The 24134-nt window shown below is 34.5% G+C and overlaps 4 protein-coding genes across 8 annotated transcripts; 3 read left to right on the top strand and 1 right to left on the bottom strand.

The window, feature by feature from the left end:
• Positions 1-5057: 5057 nt before the first annotated feature.
• On the bottom strand, positions 5058-13104 carry LOC110860896. Its single transcript, XM_022110011.2, has 7 exons — positions 12800-13104; positions 12001-12502; positions 11713-11835; positions 11225-11611; positions 11100-11136; positions 10966-11016; positions 5058-10901 (listed from the first exon to the last, which is right to left on the bottom strand). The coding sequence occupies exons 2-4, from the start codon at positions 12466-12468 to the stop codon at positions 11243-11245; spliced, it is 960 nt and encodes a 319-aa protein (XP_021965703.1). The 5' UTR covers positions 12469-12502; positions 12800-13104; the 3' UTR covers positions 5058-10901; positions 10966-11016; positions 11100-11136; positions 11225-11242.
• On the top strand, positions 5497-10139 carry LOC118439398. Of its 2 annotated transcripts, XR_004837402.1 has the most exons (4): positions 5497-5627; positions 5863-6555; positions 7745-9826; positions 9900-10139. XR_004837402.1 is itself a non-coding variant. In XM_035860672.1 (3 exons), the coding sequence occupies exons 1-3, from the start codon at positions 5610-5612 to the stop codon at positions 7967-7969; spliced, it is 936 nt and encodes a 311-aa protein (XP_035716565.1). In that variant the 5' UTR covers positions 5497-5609; the 3' UTR covers positions 7970-10139. The 2 variants fall into 2 exon arrangements, 1 of the variants encoding a protein (XP_035716565.1); XM_035860672.1 differs by having other exon boundaries at positions 7745-10139.
• Positions 13105-13271: 167 nt separating the features above from the next.
• LOC110860895 (dehydrogenase/reductase SDR family protein 7-like) lies at positions 13272-16539 on the top strand. 4 transcript variants are annotated; one of them, XM_022110006.2, is made up of 6 exons: positions 13272-13653; positions 13751-13977; positions 14064-14207; positions 14439-14661; positions 15626-15710; positions 15795-16539. In XM_022110006.2, coding segments are annotated over exons 1-6 (1062 nt in total). In that variant the 5' UTR covers positions 13272-13652; the 3' UTR covers positions 16177-16539. The 4 variants fall into 4 exon arrangements, with proteins under 4 accessions (XP_021965698.1, XP_021965700.1, XP_021965699.1 ...); XM_022110008.2 differs by having other exon boundaries at positions 15819-16539; XM_022110007.2 differs by having other exon boundaries at positions 14442-14661.
• Positions 16540-16695: 156 nt separating this feature from the next.
• LOC110860863 (solute carrier family 40 member 1) lies at positions 16696-23650 on the top strand. Its single transcript, XM_022109976.2, has 7 exons — positions 16696-17749; positions 17862-17955; positions 18248-18490; positions 18911-19480; positions 19905-20261; positions 20987-21185; positions 22631-23650. The coding sequence occupies exons 1-7, from the start codon at positions 17531-17533 to the stop codon at positions 22863-22865; spliced, it is 1917 nt and encodes a 638-aa protein (XP_021965668.1). The 5' UTR covers positions 16696-17530; the 3' UTR covers positions 22866-23650.
• Positions 23651-24134: the final 484 nt, after the last annotated feature.

Below are 24134 nucleotides of genomic sequence, written 5' to 3' on the forward strand. Positions count from 1 at the left end.
GGAGGTTTAAGGAAGTAAGAATTATTTGCAAGGAGGCCTTGCATAAAGGACGTTGGATCGACTTTTGAGGGAGGTCAAGAAATTCCCACGTGAGTTTGATGCATTTTAGTCTCAAATTTCTCTGAAAAGTTATCATTTATTTTCAGTATTTTAGAAATTCATGAATTTATTACAGAAAGGCATTGCATGAAGGATGTTAGATCGACTTCTGTGAAATTCCTATGTGGGTTTTATATTAGATAAGATTTGAGGGATTTTAGTCTCAAATATCTCCGAAAACGTATCACTTTTTCACAATTTCAGAAATTTATATACAGAGTTTGTTAAGTTACAAAGTTTGAAAGGTTCATGCAATTTAATCTAATTTGAAATATGCAAGTTGGTCAAATAAATTATACGTCGTTTAAATTTTTAAGAAAATCGCAGATCAAGATACCAATAAAGATTACTAAATGTTCACCAAAAATTTGTCAAGTTTGCACAGATCGTATGAATTATACGCCACTTGGAATTTTCAAGAGGATGGGAAAGTTACATAAAGCTTTGTAGATGAGATCAATCCTATTGTGTATTGAGTCAATAGGATTGACTAACGATAGTAGTTTTCATAGTTACAAATCGAGACAATTTGCGAAACATGAAAATTGCAAAAATATCGTATCAAAATTCAGAACCATTTCAAATGTGGATTAATATATGTAACTTTGTTAAGTTACAAAATTTTAAAGTTGCATCAAATTAAAATTAAATTTAATGAAAATAAAGTTGAGTAAAATTGCCACCAAAGCAACTATTGAGTAAAATTTACCCTGACAAAAGTAAAATTTACTCAAGGTTGAGCAAAAATCTTTCAACCTTGAGTAAATTTTACCTTTCTCAGGGTAAATTTTACTCAAAATTGAGTAAATTTTAATAAAATTTATTTAGAGTGAACCATTTCAAACTTGGATTAACATTTGTTAAGGTACAAAGTTTTAAAGCTCTATGAAATTTAAATGTGCAAGTTCAAAATTCATTATACATGCAAAATTTGCCAAGTTTACGTAAACCGATTAATTATGCGCCGTTCGCAAATTTCACGCAAATCATCGAGGCAGAATATTATTACAGATGATCTTTTTGTGGAATATAAGGAGTGTTTTATATGTAGGATAATTTAAAGATACACAATTTGCGAATTATGAAAATTGCAAAATTAAATATGTAACCTTGTAAAGTTTATTTAGTTAGAAAGTTTTAAAGTTCAATGAAATTCAATTTAATTTGAAATGACAAGTTCCAAATTGTAAAAATTCATACCCAATTTGACAAGTTTACTACATAGATTATCTAAATTATGCCCCGTTTGGAATTTTCAAGAAGAACTTAAAGCTCCATAAAGTTTTATAGATTAGATTAATCAGCAGAATTAAGTGTGTTTTGTATCTACTATAAATAATTTACTAATTGAGGCAATTTGCGAAATATGCAAATTGCAAAACATATTATCGAGAACATCGTTTCAAAATCCAGAACCATTTCAAACGTGGAATAAACAGACAGTATAAAATTTGTTCCGTTAAAAAAATTGAAAGTTTTACGATTCAATTTAATTTGAAATGTGCAAGTTCTACTATAAATTCATTATTCGTACACCATTTTTAAAGCTTACGTAAGTTGTATAAATCATGCGCCATTTACAATTTTCATGGAGATCGTAAAGCGACAAAGTTTTGTAGATTTAGTTTGTCAATCTTAGATTGATCCGTGAAACAAGCTGTGAAATATGAAACTTACAAAATTATATTGAGAACATAGCTGTTCAAAAATTGTGTTTTCATTCAAAGTTCAGTCATCCCGATTCCTGACTAAAGATTTTCATTCACACTCATCCTCAGTCATTTTCCTTCAAACTCATTTCATTTCACCTCAACAGCCTTCATTTCTTACGTCGCACCATGAATTAACCATAAGGTGAAAAATGAAAGGAGTGAGAAATCCTTTCATTCACAGTCATTCATCTGAAATGACGGAATCTTTCAGTGATTTTCATTCAAATCATAGGAAATTCATTTTCATTCACCATCATAATCACTAAAAAAAATGAAAGTGGACAGATATGATTGAGAATATCGGATCAAAATCTGGAACCATTTCATACCCGGAGTAATACATATGAAAATTTTGTCAAGTTACGAAGTTTTAAATTTCTATGATTCAAGTTAATTCGAAATATATGTGCATGTTTAAAATTCATTATACAATTTGTAAAGTTTACACAGATTGTGTAAATTATACTCCATTTGCAATATTCAGGAAAATCATACATCGAGATACAGTTTACAGATGAGATCATATACTGTTACAAATAAATGTGATTTGTAAGATAAGTAATTTACAATTGTAAAATATATAAGCTGCGAAATATGGAAATTGTAAAGCTATATTAGCGAAAATAGCGTATCAAAATCCAGAACTATTTCTAACATTCCTAACTTTGTAAAGTTACAAAATTTGAAAGTTTTATTTAATTTAATTTAATTTGTAATGTGCAAGTGTTTTATATAAAATTTGTCAGGTTTACGTTCATTGTGTAAATTAGACGCCGTTCGCAATTTTCAGGGAAATTGTTTAGCTTCATAAAGTTTACAGATAAAGTTTACGAAGCAGAACAATTTCAAACGTGGAATGTTTAGATGTAACTTTGTAAAGTTTATCAAATTACAAAATTTGAAGGTTCTATAAAATTAATTAAATTAAATTTTAAAGGAGCGTATAAATTATACGCCGTTCGAAATTTTCAAGGAGGTCGTTCGATCCACATGCAACGTTTACAGATAAGTCATTTGGATGTGGATAAGAAGTCTTTTATATGTAAGAAGATTTGCAAATTGTGCAACAATTTGCGAATTTTGAAAATTACAGAACAATATCGAGAATATCGTATCAAAATTAGCAGAACTAGTTCATACCTGGAATAACATCATGTGTAACTTTGTGTAATGTGTAACTTTGTAAAGTCACAAAATTTGAAAGTTCTGAGATTTAATTTAATTTGAAATGTGCAAGTTCAAAATTCATTCATTTTACGTACACAATTTGTCAAATTTATATAGATTGAATAGATTATGCGTCGTTCGCAAATTTCACGGAGATCGTCCAGTGACATTAAGTTTACAGATTACTTTTTCATGACATAATTAGAAAAATGTTTTATATGTACGATAATTTAAAGGTTTGCAAACTATGAGACAATTTGCGAATTATGAAAATTGCAAAACTAATATGTATTAATGAAGCTGGTAAAATACAGAACTATTTCATACTTGGAGGAACATATGTAACTTTGTAAAATTACAAAGTATGAAATTTCTATATAATTTCAACTTAATTTGAAATGTTCTTATTAGTTTTACGCCGTTCGCAATTTTCAAGGCGATCGTTCGAGCCACGTAACGTTTACAGATAAGTTGTTTGGGTGCGGATAAGAAGAGTTTTATGTACGATAATTTTACGATGATTTGCGAATTTACAAATTGTGAGACAATTTTTAAATTTCGCAAATTGTCTAACAATTTGTAAAATGACGAAAATTACAAGTACATACAAAATTTGTCAAGTTTACAAGTTTTACGCCGTTCGCAATTTTTATGGAGATTGTCGAGCACATAAATTTTGCAGATAACATTCACCATTTCGTGGTAAGAAGGGTTTTATAAGTATGTTAGATAAATTACAATACTTAATTTGACATTAATATAATTTACATAAATTGTTACACAATTTGCGAACTATGAAAATTGCAAAATTAAAAATATATCAAGGAAATTATAAAATCACTCAGCATAACGTATCAAAATCCAGTCCCATTTAATACCTGGAATACATAACATGATATGAATTGTTGCGAATTATTATTCTGCAGCCTTGGATTTGTTGATACCACGCCAGATTAAGAAGAACGTGCTGCGAGATGACCGTGCAGAAAGGATAGCATCAATTTCACGTGGTAATCACCACGTAAAATTTTAGCATGGACCATCATTTAAAATTATGGAAAATTATTATTATTTCAAAATTTTCTGAAAAAAATTTAATCACATGCTTCACTAACGGTCCTTAAATTCAGTTTTATATTTATTGAAGCTTGACTAAACTGGACTCCAAAATAGAAAAAATTTGTGCGTGTTGTTCAAATGTTTTGTGAAGGCTTTGTTCTTCTTCTAATTCTTGTTTGGCCATGGCCATGACTGTGAAGTTTTGTGTGTGTAGTGAGATGATTATTATGACCGTGATTAAAAGATTGGGTGTGAGTTTGTGGTGGTATTAAATCGTATAAAGTATTTATGTAGAAGTAAGAAAGGCTTTGTATTTCGTGATTGGGCGGATTCACGTCAAAATTATTTGTAAATTAAGTATGTATGCTAAACTTTGCCAGATTTTTGCACTTTTTAGATTGATGAGATTATTGCATTGGTCAATAAAACAGCAAATTTTGTGTGATGATTGACATTGCTACTCTGATCAACACATTACGAATTTGTAGTGGTATTAAGTCATGCAAAATGTGTAAGAGAGAAAAATTGCAGGGTAGATTCACGTCAAAATTCGCAAATTATGCGTGCATGCTAAACTTTGCCAGATTTTGGAACTTTTTGGATGGATGAGATTATGGAATTGGTGAAAGAGAAACAAAATTATCTCATTTTTTTGGTAAGACAGTATAAATTTGGACACTTGTTGAAATAAAAAGATTGAATTTTTGATAAGAAAAAAATGAAGAAACCTAAATACGAATCCTGGAAGTCAAAATCTTAATAATAAAGTAAACAAAATTATATGTAAAAAAAAATATGATTGGCGTTCACTTCTTACTTAAAAATAAACTTTATTAAATCTATTTAAAACTAAATGAATTTCGATTTCGAAGTTTCTTTTCGTAATTTCGAATTTTCTACGGAATTTGACATGTTTCATTTACCATTTTGAACAAGCTAAGCGTTAAGTATGATTTGACGATGACTTGATTGATTGTGCAGTTAAACCAGAATTAAATTGAAGTACTGCGAATAATTAAGTTAAGGGTGTAAATTTTTATTTGAAATTTTGAAAAATATGTGTAACAATTTATAAACTCTTTAGGTTAACTAATTACTAATTTAGTTATTTTTGTAATCATACATTCATTTATTTATTGAATTGAAAGCTCACGAATTACTACGAATCTGTAGTAAGTTGCAAAAAATATATTTTCTAAATTTTGATAGTTTTCAAAGACTAGTGAGATTATTGAATTGCAAAATGCCAGTTTCAAGAGATTATTAGACTTACATACAATTCACTCGGATGTTTGTAACTGTCAACTGTATAAATTTTGCTTCGTATTCCTCATACTCCTACATCACGGAGTATAGTTGGTAGTGGTCGACCTCCAGGTATCAGGGAGACACTACGCGCCGCCTAGTTCACAGAAATGCACTTAAAAAACAACTACCACACTCACATGCTCACACCACACCAGTCACAATGCATAGTTGATTTTTAGGCATTCGGGGAGACACATCATTTTTCGTCGGCTTGAAATTTTTTTAAAAATTTCTAAAAGTTGCTGTTATTCGATATTCTGGGACATGTCGTCAACTAATGAGGTAAGCCCACTCTTTTATAATCGACTGGGGAGCTCGGGATGGAGTTTTTTATTTTTATTTAGCATGGCCAAGGAAAATTTATATAAAATAAAGATTCAAATATATACTCTGAGACACCTTGATAAGGTGACGAGTTTAAAATATCAGCCCCACGCTCCTAGATTAGGAAACGGGCCTGTGGTACCCTGAGGGGCCCACATTTGCTAGAAACTAATATAGAAAAATAATTATTTAGATGGCTGACAAAGAGGAGACAAATTTGGCTGATCTATTAGCAAAACTTAGTGAGCAACAGCAAACAATTGAAAATTTGCAGAGAACTGTCGCTGGGGGACCGGCAGATATGAATCAAGCAGTCAAGCCGTCATGGTCCTTAGGGTTATCTGAGGATGAAGAGGATGATGTCGAGAAAATGATTAACGGAGGTGGTAAAGAGCAGCATGACGAGGTGGATAATGAGATTGCCATCTTATTGGAGGACATCGAAAAGGGTCCAGATTATGGTGCAGAAGTACTTCCCCAAATTGCTGAAAGTTTTCGAAAAACCGTGGAACGTCCTTTGACGAAGGAGTCAAAAGAAAAACTAAAACTCGCTCTAAAAATACCAAGTAACTTGAAGCAGTTTGTTCCACCCAAAACCAATTCCGAAATTTGGAAGATATTACCCTCAAATGCTCGGGTCGTTGACATTAAAAGCCAACAAACGCAGCGGGCCTTAGGAGAAGCCTTATCAGCGTTATCAATGATTGCCAGCACGGTCGTGGCACATAAGACGGTCATCCCAAAGGAGGCGACCAGCAGCATAGTAAAACTGGCCTTAGATGCAGGGAACATTTTGGGAGATCAGATTCAGTCCCTAAATTCAAGCCGGAGGCAAGAGGTTAAAAAACATTTAAATCCTGAATATGCGGGTATCTGTACAAGCGAGGTACGAATATCATTGTTTTGCTACATATTTAATAATTGCTAATGATAATTTGGTGACTTTTAATATGCAAAATTTGTGAAAAATTAGATCCCTCATGCTGAGTGGCTATTTGGTAATAATTCTGCAGACATGCGGCTGTATTTACCACAGGATAAGTGCGACAGAGTCGTTAGAAAGTGTTCTGAGGCAGTTTTGAGACCTCATATGAGCGTTAGGAAATTAGCAGAATTAATTGGCACATTAATCTCCGCAGTCCCTGCTACTAAATATGGGCTGCTGTACACTAAACAATTGGAGCAAGAAAAGGCTGCTGCCTTAGAGAAATCTGGAAATTGGAATGAAACGCTCATTCTATCCGAAGACGCAATTTTAGACTTAAATTGGTGGATCTCTAATATTCCAGGTTCATTTAGTTGCTTACACCAACCAGATCCAGACTGTATTATAACAACAGATGCGTCGCCCACCGGATGGGGGGCATGGATTGAAGCAAGCGATATTAAGACTTATGGATTTTGGTCTGGAGCTTCTCGGGACTTTCATGTCCCGAGAAGTTTGTAAATGTTAAGGAACTCTGGGCGATTTTTTATGGTGTAAAGTCATTGGTTCATTCAGAGAAAATTCATGTCCTTATTCGTACAGATAGTTCCACTGCTTTAGCCTACGTTAACAAGTTTGGAGGATGTAGGTCAACGGGTGCACATGATGTGGCGAAGAAGCTTTGGCAATGGGCCGAATCAAGGGAAATAATTTTGTCTGCGAATTACATTAATACAAAAGATAATTTCATAGCCGATAAATTATCCAGAATGTCAAACGATTCCTCTGAGTTTAAATTAAGTTCAAAATATTTTATTAAAATAACAGAGACATTTGGTATGCCAGAGATAGACTTGTTAGCATCTCATAATACAACTCAATGCAGCAGATTTTATTCATTTAAACCTGATCCTTCGGGTGAAGGGGTAGACGCATTTGCATTTAGGTGGACAGACAACTTTTACGCATTTCCACCGTTTAATCTTGTTGCAAGAGTTATTAATAAAATACGTCGAGATAAATGCAAAGGGATTTTGGTGGTACCTGACTGGAAAACTCAGCCGTGGTACCCACTATTTAAGCGTTTTGCTGTGACACCAATTTTAAGAATGGGTCCGAACAAGAATTTATTATTTAATCCTTCTTGCAGGGAGGAGAAACAAGTCAATTCGAAGCTAGCGGTGTTGGTAGCAGTATTGTCAGGCAGGTCATGAAAAACTTGGATCTTCCTGTGGAAGTTTTAGAAATAATCAAAAGAAGTCATCAAAATCAGACGGAACTTGGAGACAATATGAGTCGGCGTTATCAAAATGGGCTTCGTTTTGTAAATCAAAGGATTGGTCGGTGTGGGAAGTTAATATTAGTCATTATTTGATATTCTTAAGTAAATTATATTACGATGGCTTGAGTTATTTTGTTCTTAATTCTACTAGATCAGCACTGTCGTCTGTTTTTGGAAAAATTGATAATTGTGCAATTGGTGAGCATAAATTGATCGTCGATTTTATGAAAGGAGTGAGTCGATTGAGGCCACCAAGACCTAGGTATGATTTTACATGGAACCCTGATCTTGTACTTAAATTTCTCAAGGGATGGACAGAATTTAGTCTTAAAATAGTTACTCTTAAATCTATTGCCTTGTTAGCATTATGCACTGGTCAACGTGTCCAGACCCTTTGTTCCATTAAGTTAAACGACATTGTTTGGGAGGAGACAATTCAAATTAGACTGAGTAGTATTTTAAAGACAACAATTGTTAATAGATCTAACCCAGTATTATTTGTACCACCCTACCATGATAAAAGTTTGTGTCCTGTAACTATTCTCAAAATGTATAGGGATATGACTAAAAGTCTTCGAGGTAATGAGTTACAATTATTTATAAGCTTTTGTAAGCCTCATAAAGCTGTGACATCACAGACTGTCAGTCGCTGGTTGTGTGAAGTTTTGGAGAAATCTGGAATTAATGTGCATACCTTTCATGCTCACAGTTTTAGGCACGCTTCCGTTTCTAAAGCGGCAGCTAAAGGGGTCAGTGTAGATACTATTTTTAAAAGGGTTGGTTGGACAGATAACTCCAAATCATTTGCATTGTACTATAATCGTCCATTTGAGGATCCCTCTGAATTTGGTAAAATAGTTATGTCAATTTGAATATTTAAGAATCTTGTACGGTGTGTATGTAATAAGCAAAGTATGAATTTATAATAATAAATAACGTGTAAAATAATCCGTGACCTGTGCTCATCGACTTTGCTTTGAACTACTACCAACTATACTCCGTGATGTCGGAGTATGAGGAATACGAAGCAAAATTGCTGATTTTGCGAGCCCGGCGAAGCCGGGTGAAGCAAAATCTAGATTTTGTGAGTCTTCCGAGTACGAAAGACATCACGGCCCTCCATCCCACCCCCACAATATTCATAAAGTCGATTCGCTCTTTAAAACTATGCATTGTGACTGGTGTGGTGTGAGCATGTGAGTGTGGTAGTTGTTTTTTAAGTGCATTTCTGTGAACTAGGCGGCGCGTAGTGTCTCCCTGATACCTGGAGGTCGACCACTACCAACTATACTCCGTGATGTCTTTCGTACTCGGAAGACTCACAAAATCTAGATTTTGCTTCACCCGGCTTCGCCGGGCTCGCAAAATCAGCAATTTTGTGAAAGGATTTGACAAAATATTTAAAGATATAGAGACAGCGTTGATCTCTAGACTTTGTAATACATATTTTTCGAAACGGGAAAGTAAGTTTACAAGGTTATAAAGATTTAAGTGAATTGAAGTAATTAGGTCCTCTCAAAGCTCTAAAAAAGATCAGATTTTTCTGCTCATCGCTCATTCTGATCTTTTCTGCTCGGCTGTGCGCATGCGATTTCGCTCAAAATCAGATTTTCTTGCTCAACAAAAAAATCGAGTTTTAGGTTGATTTTTGCTCTCATAATCCTGCTCATTCTGCTCCTCCATCACCACACCAGCACATCAGATGTTTGTTTACTTAAATTTTTCGTTTAAAAATTGAGTAAAATTTTCTAAAACATGTTTTCCTTATCATTATTGGTCCCAAGACCAAGGTTAAGGGTACCAGTGTCGAAAAAGTTGCAAATCCCGTCGTTTGTCGTAACAAACGTGGCGTTGTAGAGGTAATAGACGGCAGAAAAACTTTTCGCTGGAAACCACAAATAAAAATTGACACAGCACATCATCTATGTCGTCGACAATTACACTTTTAAGGTAAATGATAGTTTTTTGTCCACATATAATTTCGAATGACCATATCCTTAATCGCAAAAAAATGTTTGAGCAGGTGGCCAAACGCACTGAATCCCTTCGTCGTCTCCAAGATGCTTTGGCCCTTAACTGCGAAGAAAGTCCTAAATATGAGATTTATAGTTGTTTATTGCTGCTGCATAAAATGAATTATTTGAGATAAATGCTCTGTTCGTTTTAATTCTCCTGCAATATTAGCTTGAAAATATCATGGGCTTGTTGTTCAAATCCATATTACGACCACATAAAAATAAATAAATAATAAATGATAAAAATTCAAATGTCTCTTAACGTTCAGTTATTTTCGACATTTTGTGAATTATGAAACTGAATTTAGAACCATGAAAATGATAAACAAATGATTGAACTTCCAACAAATAAAAATCACGATTCTCAAGAATTATGATCGATAAAAAAAGTGGTACGTTCAAGGTTTGAGCAGAAAAATCGGATTTTTTATTTTTCTGCTCATTGCTCATTTCGCTCATTTTTTGAGCCTTGAGAGCTCCTATTATTACATAATTATAATTATTATTATAATTAAGGCAACTAGTGAAGATGTTATTTAGAATTATAAATAGTATTTTGATACTGTTGAAGGCAGGGTTTTTAGTTTTGTAAAATTTGTAAAGTTTACAAGAACACGCTTGGCAAGATAAAACATATTAATGTTCTACTTCTACTAGAACTACATAAATAAGTTGTATAAATTATTGCTCTTAAACTTTGCTACAATTGCTACTAATTTGCATACTAATTAGTGTAAAACTAATACTAACACCACCACCAATACAATTAAATAAACTATTTATACACTATTGAACTTTAGAAAATCTGAAGATAAATATTTTTGGCAATATTTTCTAGTTTTCAGGTGGATATTTTTTGAAAATCTAACTTAATTAAAAGAACACTATGTAGTGGCGTAATTAAATCGATGACCGATGAAAGTGTTCGGCAGAGACAGTGAGAGAAATAGCAAGATAACCGCAGTTCAATTCATCTGGCAAGAATTGAGAAATGGCGACAGGATGAAAACCTGGACTTACAAAAACGTTAAATACAAATTGTTATGAAAATCATTAAATTAAGTATTGCATTACTTGAAGATTGGAGTCAGAACTCGATCGAAAGTTCGAATTTTGAGCAAAAATCTGGAAATTATATAGTACATTGGTTAAATATGTCAATGCGTTTAATAACAGAAAATTAAAATAAATTAGTCAAAGTGTCTTACAAATTGAGTTTCAACTTTACGGCAGACACCGAGAAATCTGGAAATGAGTGCACAAAATAATTAGTAATTGTCTTACGAACAAATTAAATTAAGTAAATTAGACAAAGACATGGACTTTTTCTCACAATTGAGGTGTTTTAAATTTAATCTCTGTTGTAGTAATCATCGGAGTCGTCGTCGTCTTTTTGACCGCCGTTCATATAACGTTCATACTCTTTCTGTCGTTCGGCCTGATGTGCGTGCCGATGGTGACTCCGGCCCTCATACCCGAGCGTGTTGTCGCGCTTGTACCGTTGACGACGTCGCGACTCTCTCTCAGAATCCGTCATATTTTGCGGATTTGACAAGCGGCGTGCCACCTTGTTCTGAATCCTTTGAGGCAGTGGGTTTGGGTCAGTGAGTTTGGTTGACCTGAAGGGAACCGGACGAGCAGGATCAGATTTGATACTGGAGGTGGCACTGTTAGATTTGGCGTCAGATTGACCGCTGTAATTGTTGGGGCGGGGGTTGGACTAGAAGTGAAAAAAACAACCAATATTTTCTTTAGATTGGTGCAAAATTCATTGTCAATTTTGAGGAATTTGAAATTATAAATTCTGAAAAGATTGATTACAGTGTTAATTTTGACGTCGGATTGAAATTTCGATTTTGTGGAATTTAGGAAATTGCAAATTTTGAAAGGATTGTTTACAGGATTAATTTTGACGTCTGGTTGATTACTGTAACTGCGGTGGAGCTGAAAGTCAAAAGTGAAAAAGATTATTAGATTGGTTGAAAATTCGGTGATAATTCTATTTTGATTTTGAGGAATTAAGGAATTTGAAATTATAAATTTTGAACAGATATCGTATTTTGACTCCACAGAATTTTGTAATTTTCAGAGTAGCATTTGTAAACTTACGCTTTTTGACTGCAGAACTGGTGGCACTGGTGTCCTCTCAATTTTTACGGCAAAAGTTCTGCTCGTCTCGGCGACGACCGTTTTCTCCACTTTGATCTTGTTTTTGGCCTTCTTTGGTCCGCAGAGATTGTTGATTCCTTCGGGAAAAATGTCCACATTGACGTCAGCAATCCGACTCGACTCCTTTTTTACGACGGTTGTAGTGGTCACAGTGTCGGTATTCTTCTCCTGCTTAATAAATCTTGGTATAATCGATGCCGACGTCGTAGCTTCCTCTGGTTCCAATTTGATGAATCGTGACAGATTTTCAGTTGTTGAAAGGAACGGATTCGTCCAAACAGGAGGGCCTTCTGCTGGCCGTGGGTTATGGTTGGGTTGACGTTTTTGATCATAGGCATTATGCCTGGCGTTGTAAAAGTCGTCGTCATCGTAGTCGTCGCAGAATTTCGATTCCTTTCTGGACGACATAACTCAAGAATATTTGAGAAATACTTGAGAAAATCTGGAATGAAAAAAATTTAGGTTTAGCTTAAATAAAGCTCAAATTATTTTGTATTATCATGTTTGTATTATAATTTGCAATGTAATTTGTAGCTGATCCTGCATTCCTGAGATGATATAATAATGATATAGTTGTATCATCTTAAGACTTATAAGAAATATTACGCAGCTATTGTAGTCGAGAAATATGTACACAATTACACAATTGATTAGAAATATATAAATTTTGTCAGTTCAATATTTTATACGAAAGGCAGAGCATTGAATTTAAAATAAAATTTGCAAAACAAAACAATACCCGAAAATTCACCAAAAGTCCCAATTAAACGGGCCGAATAGCATCCAATGTGGTCAAATTCACGTAACTAATTAATTAAACTAGGTATTTTTATGTTCCACATAACTACAACAAATTTACAAATTTCAGCAAAAACGGTAAACTGCTTTTATTCACTAAAATCTTAACAAATAACCAAGATCTCGCAGAATTGCCGATGTGATCCCATGTAACAAGCTCTAATTAATTGTATCATCAAAATAATTAATTATCTTAAGTTAACTAACAATTAGATAATCTCGTGCACATGGGATCACATCAACAAACTCCAACGACTTTCCCAACTTCCTTTACACTCAAACGGCCAAACAAAGGAAGCAAAAGCAAAACTCGAATACAATTTTGGTCGTGAGTTCAATCCCACCAAAAAAGTCTCACGTTTCGCACATAATAATGGTGGTAAATGTGGTAATTGAACAATTAATTTACTATTGCGCCGCAAATTACTATAAATAATCATAAATAAGCATCATAATTTCATACTTTTGTTTGTTTATTATTCCATATTTCATAACAAAAGTTACATAAATAAATGTTGTTATGATTGAGCTGCTGCTGCTGCAGTTTTTTCGTGCCATTCTGTAAACCCGTGATGAAGAAGTCAGTCCAATAATGTCCTTGACTGAAGGAAGAGTATAAACAAGTTAAATAATAATGTGAAGAAGACTCAACTGCAGTTAAAGTTAACTACTCAACATTTAATTATAGATAGTGTATCGTGATAAGGCGAAAGTGTGGATAAGATCCTTTCTTTTATGTGTGTGGCGTGATTATATCTGAGTCAGACAGATCTTGTTTACATTTTGAGAAGAAGAGTGAGTTTAATTGGGTTTCATTTTCATTTCACTTTTTGCATCGATAAGTCACTTGTCATGTCGTCGCTTGACGTATTTTATTCCCGTTTTTTCCTAGTGGCTGCTCCGAATAATAACAGATTTACGGGAGGAGGAGGGAGCTTATCATCGACGTCGCCGGGAGGAGGTTCGTCCTCCCTGATCTCGCAGCTGATTCAACACTCCTCGATGAAGAATATCCTCGCCCTTTTCTTCCTCCCGGTCGCCTTGCCTTATCTCATGTACAAGTTCATTATCGCATTTCGAAAGCGGTATGGTCTCAAGATGCGCCGTTTGGAGGGGAAGGTATGGATAAGCCTTGTAGATTTGTTATACAGCATAACTTATGCTTGATGTTGGTTTTATGATAAGGTTGTTCTTATCACTGTCAGGTCGTCGTCATCACGGGAGCGAGCAGTGGGATCGGAGAAAGTTTGGCGAAAGTGATGTATGCGAATGGATGCAGACTTATCCTCGCGGCGAGACGAGTGGAAGAGTTGGAACGTGTCAAGGCGGAATTAGTGAGGAGCAAGACGGTACGATTTTTTGGGTCAATAAAGGCCAATAAAGGTCACGACGGGTTAATTATTAGTTTGTTTCAAAGTTTAAGGATGTTAATTGTTTTATTTAAAGTTACTTCGTTAGCTGGTTTTATTATTAATTGCAATTATTCTGGCAAAATTGTGATAGATTTTATTGGATACCATTTTTTTTAGAAATTGTAGTTAATTATTAATTAAATTAATCGGTTAATTGTTTTGCTTCAGCAGTACGGGACTGTTTACATGCCTGCCGTCGTGCAGTTGGATCTCGGTGATTTGAAATCGATGGAGGCGAAATCACTGGAAATCCTGGAAATCTACGGATTCGTCGACATCCTCATCAACAATGCAGGGATGAGTTATCGCGGCACCATTTTGGAGACGAATATCGACGTTGACCAGCGAGTCATGATGGTCAACTATTTCGGACCTCTCGCCCTCACAAAGAGTGAGTAGTTTTGTTCCATTTTAGTAAAATTTTGAGCCAGAACTTGTTATTTTTTATACATTGGCAAAAAAATTAGCATTTTCTTGTTGAAACCGTTTATTTACAAATTGGAATTTGGAAAAAGAGAATTTTTCTTGTTAAAATGAAGGCAAAAATTATGATGTTTTATCAGAAACTTTGCTTTGGTCGTACAAAATTACTTTATGAGTTGAAATTTCGCTATTTATACAAAAATTTAGAACACGATGTTGATCAATTGAAACTCTCGGATGTAAAACAGCCTTCGCGACAATTTTTTGCAAAATTCAACCTAGTTACATTTAAATACCGTTTTTGAAAAATTTGTAGCCCGAGTCTAGGCTTATGGAACCGTCATGTCCGTCCGTCCGTCCGTCTGTCTGTCTGTCTGTCCGGCACGATAGAGCCAAAACGGCTGAACCGATTGACTTGAAATTTTTACCATATGCATAATGGGCAAAGTTAGGAAACGAATTCGAATATGGGCGAAATCGGTCAAGTGGTTGACCAGTGGGGGTCAAAATTTTTATCTGGAGCGACCCGATGGGGTGATCCATACCGATTTTTAGAAATTATTTAAAAAGATGAAATCCGGCACAATGATACTTAATGGCTTCTCATTAAAGAATATGAAGTTAAAAGTGAGCAAAGTGCAACCAGAGTGATTCATACTGATTTTTCAAAATAAGCCTGACTCGGGCTAAAATTGAAATTAAATGATTTTTAATTATTTTTACAAAACGGTATTTAAATGTAACTAGGTTGAATTTTTTTTAAATTGTCGCGAAGGCTGTTTTACATCCGAGCGTTTCAATTAATTAATTAAATTTAAATTAATTGAGTTACTGCACAGATTTTGAATTGAACAAATTGCAAATGTGTGCGAATGTTTTGCTCATTTCAATTTAGGATATTTCGAAAGTTGTAATACTTGTACTTTTTTCAGATCTCGCCCACTCCATGGTTGAACGCCAATGTGGCCGTGTCGTCTTTATCTCGAGTGTCCAAGGGAAAATCGCAATCCCATACAGGTTATTCATCCACCCATTTAAATAATTTTGCACTTTTATTTTTTTTGCACATAACACTAATTTTTTGCACTAATTAACATCCAGTTTCTCTCTCCTCTCCGATGACAGATCGTCCTACACCGCGTCGAAACACGCCCTGCAAGCACTCGCGGATTCCCTGCGTGCCGAACTGACCGACCTGGGCATCAAAGTGACCGTGATTTCGCCCGGTTACGTAAAAACACACCTTTCTATGAACGCCGTGACCGGCACGGGTCACAACTACGGACGGATGGATGCCGCCACGGCGTCTGGCCACTCACCCGATTACGTCGCGGCGAGAACCCTCCGAGCCATTTTGGGGGGCGAAACGGACGTCGTAATTTGTTCCTTGATGCCACGAATTGCCATATTTTTAAGGAATCTTTGTCCAGAAGTGTTCTTCTGGGTTATGGCGAATCGAGCGAGGAAGGATTCCGTGGGATGAGATGATGAGAATTTATTAAGATAAGATGCTTATCAGAGTATTGCTCATGTTTTTTTTGTGTCGCCAAAGAAGAAAACACTTATTTCAATTCTTATTTCGTGTCTTATCCTAAACTTATGTAAGTAACTTTGTACTTATCTTTTGTAGAAGAGAGGGGAAGACGGAAAAAGTAATTAATTAGATCCCGGTGTCAAATATTTTTAAAGTCAGCATTTCCGGTTTTTTGTTACAATTTTACTTCAGTCCAATTACGTATGAATATTTAGAGTCTTTAGAAGCTATAATTGAAAGAAATGAGTTAATGAATTAATTATTACATTAATTTTGAGGATGAGGACAATAAATAATTTAATGAAAATAATATCCCATCTTTTTTACAATTGGATTTCAACATTTTAAATTTCGAGTAACTTTTGAGCACTCAAAAATATGTAGGCAAATTATACATGAAAAAAATTCGCAATTACGCCATGTCGAATAATTTAAATATTAAAACCACGCCAGGGTCAGGACATGTGCAAATTTTAATTATTTTTATTCTTGAACATTGAACATTGTTATTGTTCAGCATGATAAGGAAAGATAAGCGTTGTACGTGTCGTCATACATAATTCTTAGTTTTGAAATATCTGCAAGATAACAATGGATTAATTGTTAGGTGGACAACGATGATCACGTACAGCGTAAATGATTCCGATAAGAGGAACCGTTTCGCAATGTTTTGATTGATGCTTATCTGCCAGTTTTACATAATTGTTAGCAACAGGTTATTTTTGGTCTCGTGTGTGACTTGCACAGAGAAATTCTCAGGTGTAACTCTATACATATTTACATAACTGGCTGGACTGGACTGGACTTAAATAGGCTCAATTAACCTTAAAACCTTGATTTAATCACTCATTAAATCCTCCTCTTGCTACTCGAACCTTATTTTATTTTAGTCCAGTTTTTATTCCTCTCGTATTCTGAAAAGTTCAAGAGTTTTATTTTAAATAGTTCTGTTTTTAAGATTTTCAGTTTTATTTTAAAAAGTTCCAGAGTTTGATTTAAGTTCCCAAAATTTTTTAAAGTGATTATTTTATTGCATTACTTTTTATCAGAATTATGTAAATGTTCAAATTTTGATTTTGAAAATGTCCAGAGTTTGATCTGTAATTCGTTCAAAGTTTTTGAAATCGATTTGGATAATCACTTTTTATCTGAATTTTTGAAACCAAGGAGAATTTTACCTGCAAAAAGTTGTTTGTTATTACTCAACAGATTTCATATTTACAAATTTGAAATCGAAATTTTGCGCTAGAATAAGAACAACGACACAGTTTCGGCGGTTGAATCGTATCGAACCGTTGTCACCATGTCGGGAGAAGGTCAGGGAATCTTGGCGTCGTCGCCGACATCGGTCGTGACGGTGGAGGGGGTACGACTGCCGGGGGGAGGAGGAGCAGGACAGCGTTGGTGGACCTCTTCGTCCATGAAGATCTACATGTGTCACATTTTCTCGTCGTGGGGCGACCGGATGTGGGGTTTTGCGGTCGGGTTGTATATGGTCATCCTGTTTCCGGATTCGCTACTGGTAATGAAAGTAGTGATTATTTAGTATGCAAAATTGCAAATTAGTTTCGTATGTAAATTAATTTTGTATGCAAATTTGAATTTTTGGCTAATTTTGATTTTGGTTTTAATAGCTCACAGCAATCTATGGCTTCTGCAATTGCTTATCCGGCATAATTTTGGGACCTTATATTGGCGGATGGATCGATAAGACGCAGCGCATTACGGGTGAGCAAGAGATCGGATAAGGAGCTAGATTTTGTGGAAAATTTTGGAAAAAGGAGAATTTGTCAATTTTTGGATCAGGGGACAAGTTTATTAGATTCTTTGGTGGGATATTTACATGTTTCTCTTGCCACGTGGCCAAATTTTTGGCTACGGGGTCAGTTTTTTGGAAATGTTTAAACCTGTGGAAATTCAAGTTTGTTTTGTCTGAATTTCTCTTCAGATTGTCAGATTGATGTTTGAAAAATTAAGATTTTGAACTTTTCTTTATTGGTGTTTTTGTTGTTTCCGGCAGCTGCCCGAGCCTCAGTGGTAGTGCAGAATAGTGCCGTCGTGTTGGGGTCGACCATCCTCACAATAACGCTCTTCTACCGGTCGAGGATCCAAGGCGTGTGGAACGGTCACTTGGAACACATCCTTTTCGCCGTCATCATCACCATCGCCATCGTCGCTGAGCTGGCCTCAGTAGCAAATAAAATTGCGCTGGAAAAGGACTGGATCGTCGTTCTCGCGGGGGGCGACAATAAACAGTTGGCGAGTGAGTGACGATGACGATTTTTGTGACGAAAAATTTTCCATTTTGAACTAAGTGTTGAAATTTTGAAACTTTTTGGGACGGATTTTTTATTAATTTCGCAAATTTGTGACGAGAAATTAACCATTTTCAGCCAAATATGAAAATTCTGATATTTTTTAGGACGGGTTTTTAAATATTTACACATTTTGTGACGGATGTCCACCATTCTTTATTTGTGCAGTTTTTACCCCTCTTATTTTTTGACTAACATTTTGTGTCGAAAAATGACTTTTCAACAAAATTTAAAAGTTTCGACACTTTTTTAACAGGTTTTTTATCTATAAATTTAACACAGTGGTACAATTTTTTACCCCAGTTTTTTTATAATTTCTTAAATTTTATAACACGAAATTTCATCATTTTGCTTCCTTTTTTTTCCAGAGCTCAACTCTACAATGCGTACCATCAACTTGACCACGTCCATCCTCGCTCCCATCGTTGTTGGACAAATCATCACTTACGGTTCGCCCGAAGCCGGTGCCATATTTATCGCCGCGTGGAACATCGTCTCCGCCGTGATTGAGTACTCCCTCCTCCTCCACATTTACAAAATCGTGCCCGAACTTGGCACCAAGGACGGATCGGTGCTAGCCTCCCCATCATCCCCGCCCAACGTGCCCTTCGTCAAGATGACATCCTCACCGGAAGTCGTTTCGCCAAGCAATAATAACGTTCAACACCTCGGAGTTTCGTCAAATCGGTTGAACGTTTCGCCCGGAATGGCGGGTTTTGAAGACGTTTCCCTCGTGACACCGACGACATTGGGAACATTTAACTTGGACGGAGGCGATGTTGCGAGTGGCAAGAAAAAAGGAGGCGGAGGAGGAGCGACGCCCTGTTTGCCGTGTCATGTCGGATGGAGGAACTATTTTGGACATCATGTAAAATTTGCCGGATTGGGGTTGGCCTGCCTGTACATGACGGTGTTAGGATTCGATAGCATTACGACGGGTGGGTGGGTGTGACTTTTTTGGGGGGATTTGTGGAATTTTTTGGAATAAGACACAGAAAATTATTTGATTTTAGTTGGTGAAATTTTGGTCAGGTTTTAAATCGATGTGGGTTCAAATTTTGAATTATTGGAAAATTCGATACCCATTTTTAGAATTGGTGGGATTTTTGTCAGTCAATTTTTTGTTTTTTACCTAATTTGTTGGATGTCTATGATTTTTGTATCAAAATTTGCTAACTTTAATTGATTGTCGATTTCTGTATAACAATTTAAATAGTTTGACAGTACAATACAAATTTTTAATTTTGATTAAATTTTGATCCAAAGTGTTGTTACTTTTTGTTTATAAAGTTTCTGTATAAAATTCTATTTTATTTTCAAATTGTTGCCAATTTTTTATACCAATTTGATTTCTAAACACAGGTTTCATGTACAGTCAAGGCGTTGACGAAAGCTTTATCGGAATTCTGACCGCGATCGGAGCCATTTTTGGAATCTTGGGCTCCCTCTCGTTCCCCCATTTAAGGAAACATCTTGGGAAAAATAGCACTGGAATTTTGGGTTTTATTCTGGAAACGTTAGCCCTCCTGCTTTGTGTCGGATCTGTGTTCGCTTTGGGATCACCGTTCAAACCGGAAGCTATTGTGGACAGATTTCAGCACTTTTCTGGAGCCCCATCGTCCTCTTATTTTACAAGGATGACGTATTCTATTAAGGAAATTTGGGAGAAGGAGGTGCACATTGTAATTCTGCTGGGCGGAATTATCGTGGCACGATTTGGTGAGTGGATTAACGTCAAAAAAGTGTGATGAGCAAGAGTTGCGAAAATATTTTGCAGTAAATTTCAATTTCTGGCGTGTTTATATAAAATTAATTAATCTTAAATCTTTATTAATCTTTTTTACATTAATTAACAACTTCTAAATTTGGTTAACTTCTCGTACTAAAAACTATGAATACTGAAATTTATGAAAAATTAGGCGAGAATTCTAAATTAGCAAAAAATTCTGAGCTGGAATGTTAGGAAAATTATACTGAATATTAATTTTTACCGAAATTCATCACAAAACTGCAGATATGTGTTAATTTTATTTAAATAGCGATTGATTAAGAATTCAACTAGTAGTTTGCTATCAAATGATGCTATTTCAAACATTGATACGAATTGGTGACGCGGTCACGTATCTACTTGAGGAAATATGTTTGCCAAATTTTACAAAACATGCTGATTCGGCATTTTACTCTGCAAACATTTTATTTAATTCGCTAAAGATACTTGTGACGCAATTCACACAGTCATTGAAATTGAAAACTCTTCAAATTTTACATACGTTTTAACTAAGCAATTTAAAGATTATAGAAAGAAACTTGGTTAATTTTCTCCCTAAAAATTAATTTAACTGTAGTCTAAATAAATTTTGGTCCAATTTCATTTCAAGATTTTTTCTTCTTATTTTATTAAAGGTGACATTACAACTATTTTTTTTCTTTTTTGATTCTTTAAGGTCTCTGGGTGGCGGATTTGAGCGTGACGCAAATATTTCAGGAGGAAGTTGAGGAGTCGCAGCGTGGCGTGATTAACGGGGTACAAGATTCTTTCAACAAAGGGATGGATTTAATAAAATTCGTCCTAGTCATCCTCCTCCCTGCACCAGAAACGTTCGGATATCTCATCTTTATCTCATGGCTGTCCGTCTTTTTAGGGTGGGTGAATTGTTAAAAATCTGGTAGAGTCGCATATATACTCCGTACTGGTATTGATTTGGTAATAACTTCTTACCGGATTGGTAGTAGTTTGTTTCTGAGTGGTAAATTTTTCATTACAAGATTAGTAAACGGTAATTCATATTATTACCAGTGCCGGTAGTCATATATGCCCTCTAGTCAGTAATGATTTAATACCAGTTTGCTAAGAATGTATTGATTTGGTAATAATTTCTACCCGATTGGTAGTGGTTTATTTCTGCGTGGTTAATTTTTCTTTACCACAACATTACTGAACGATATTTCCGTTATTACCGGTGCCGATAGTCATATACTCTGGTCAGTAATGATTTAATATTTAATTCCAGTTTCTTCAGAGTGTATTCAAGAAAAGCCATGTTTTGTTTAATACCCCCTTATTTTTTTAAACTCCGTTTCAAGCTGTCTGAGTTCACCGCCTTGAGGACATTAGATGTAATCTAATGTAATCTAATGTAATCTAACAATGTAATCTAATGATGTAATCTAATGTCCTCAAGGCGGTGAACTCAGACAGCTTGAAACGGAGTTTAAGCTATGGTGCTTACTAAAAATACTCAGAAAATCCAGGTTTTACCTTTTGCTACCTTATTAGTTTTACCTGCCATGTATCTGTTTGCCACAAATTATTACCAAAATTTACAAAATATTAATAATCGGCGCAATTCTCTACAAATTAAAAAAAATGTCACCTTAAGTTCATATTTTGTAAAAGATTACGCCATAATTTTTATGCAACTTCTAATTCACAAGTTGAAAGAATTACCAACTAATTTAATTTGATTAGCAGTTTATGTATTTATGCCACTTTATGCGTACTTTTGTAAAGGAACTGACAGTTTATCTATTTGGGGAAACTAGGTTTGCTAAATTTTACAAAACATATTGATCCGACATTTTACTCTAGCAAAATTGTAATTCCTTAAAAGTTCCTAATTTACTCGCAGTCAGTCAAAGCAAAGCCTATGTAATTTTTTTTTTGTATTTTTTTTGAAATTTGAAAGCTAATTTTCATAATTGAAATATATGTAAAATTTTGTAAAAGTTTTCTGAATTTACGGATTTTGCAAAGTTACGAAGAATTGCATGGATTGCGTCACTATCTGTAATTTACTTGGTCTATGCATTTTTTGTAAAATTATTTTTCTTGACAAGTTTGAAAGCTAATTATCCTTTGAAATATATGCAAAACTTTATAAAAATTTGGGAGTTCTTAGAATCTACGGATTTTACAAAGTTACCAAGATCTGCGTGAATTGCGTCATTAATTTACTGGGTTTATGCAATTTTTGTAAAAAATATTTTTTCTTAGAAAATTGTCTCAATTTACACTTAATTAATTTACGATTAATAATACTTCCCTTCCACAACTATTTAAGAAATTTACACGTTTTTTTAATCCCTAGGTCCGTCTCGTTTTTCATCTTTACACGAAAAGATAAAATCCGCAACGGTCTCTTCGGCGTGGACAATCTCGTCATCGTCGACACGGAAAATTCGCCCCCACGAGAGCTCGAAACCTTTAGCAGATCCGCCACCACAATTCCAGCCACGCCGGAAGAAGGGTCACAAAGTCGTCGAGATAGTGACCACCTTGCGGTAGAGAGAAATCCAGCCATCACAGTTTCACAAGCTACATAAAATTACGGGAACTTTAAGAAACTTATATTTTTTTTGTAAATTAGGGAAAACAGGGTCCATTCTAGTCGCGTAATATAAACTGTAAATTAATTATGCATGGTAATTTTATAATGAATAAGACAAACAGAGAGAAATTAAGGATGCAAATTTTTCCAGGTTTAATTAGATTTCGAAATTTTGTGGGGTAAAATCTAATTGAGTGAAATCGAATTATTTAAATTTCTTGGAAAATTTTTACGAAGTTGAAATGAAATGGAATGAATTGAAGTTTTTGGAGAGTTGATTTTTATCGAAAAAAATGATTCTTTTATACACTTTTTTGATTAGTTTGGTACAAAATTAGGTTAATAATTCATGCGGATTCCAGTAAACTTCGCAATATTTGCAAACACTTTTTTTGTAAAAATTACGGTTATAAAGGGTGCCAAGTCGTTGGCGTGTCTTTACATATTTTGTACAAGTTTTTGCCCCAATTTTTACAAAGTTTACACAGTTTACTATTTATACACGTGTTACAAACGTGGGAGTGAATTATCTCAATATTTTACAAGTGTGAAAATCAAGTTGAATTATTTTTTTACAGATTTTTTTTACTATAAGTTATAATTTTTAGTTTAGTTTCTAGCGTTTAAGTAGTCGAGATTTGTTATTTTAGGATGAATTAAGTATAAGAAGAGGTTTAATTAATTTTAAATGTAGTTTCATAATACAAAATCATCTGTAATATACAAATTATGCAAATGATACATATGTATTTAGAATAATAAACGTCAAGTAAATTCAGATATTTGTAAAAATTGGATTTTATTTATATCATGATCTGCATGAATTGAGTACGTGAATTGAGTACATGTACCTAAACTTTGTGAAATTAGTAAACATATAAAAAACGATTTAAAAATTGCTGCAAAAGTTGACGATTTTGGAATTTATTTAATTTATATTGAAACTTCAAAATTTGCTCATATGATTGTTCAACGTAAAAAATGGTATATATGAAATCACAATTTTTAAAAAGATTCATTTTGGAATCGAGTACATGCTTTTCGTCACCAAATTTATTTAATATTTAGAAGAAAATACATCCATACGCAAAATATTAATCGAGATAATTTTGTCAAAATAAAATGCTTCTTTTCACAGATGTTAAGTTAGTACGGCTCGAAAATTTTTGAAAGTCTAAAAATCTTAACTTAAAAGCCAAATTTAATATTTAGTAATAACTAAAATAATACTGATTTAGCTGCAGGTGTATCATACGAAAGGCGT

Source organism: Folsomia candida, unplaced genomic scaffold (assembly GCF_002217175.1).
Source record: "Folsomia candida strain VU population unplaced genomic scaffold, ASM221717v1 Fcan01_Sc035, whole genome shotgun sequence".
In the NCBI taxonomy this organism is placed as follows: domain Eukaryota; kingdom Metazoa; phylum Arthropoda; class Collembola; order Entomobryomorpha; family Isotomidae; genus Folsomia; species Folsomia candida.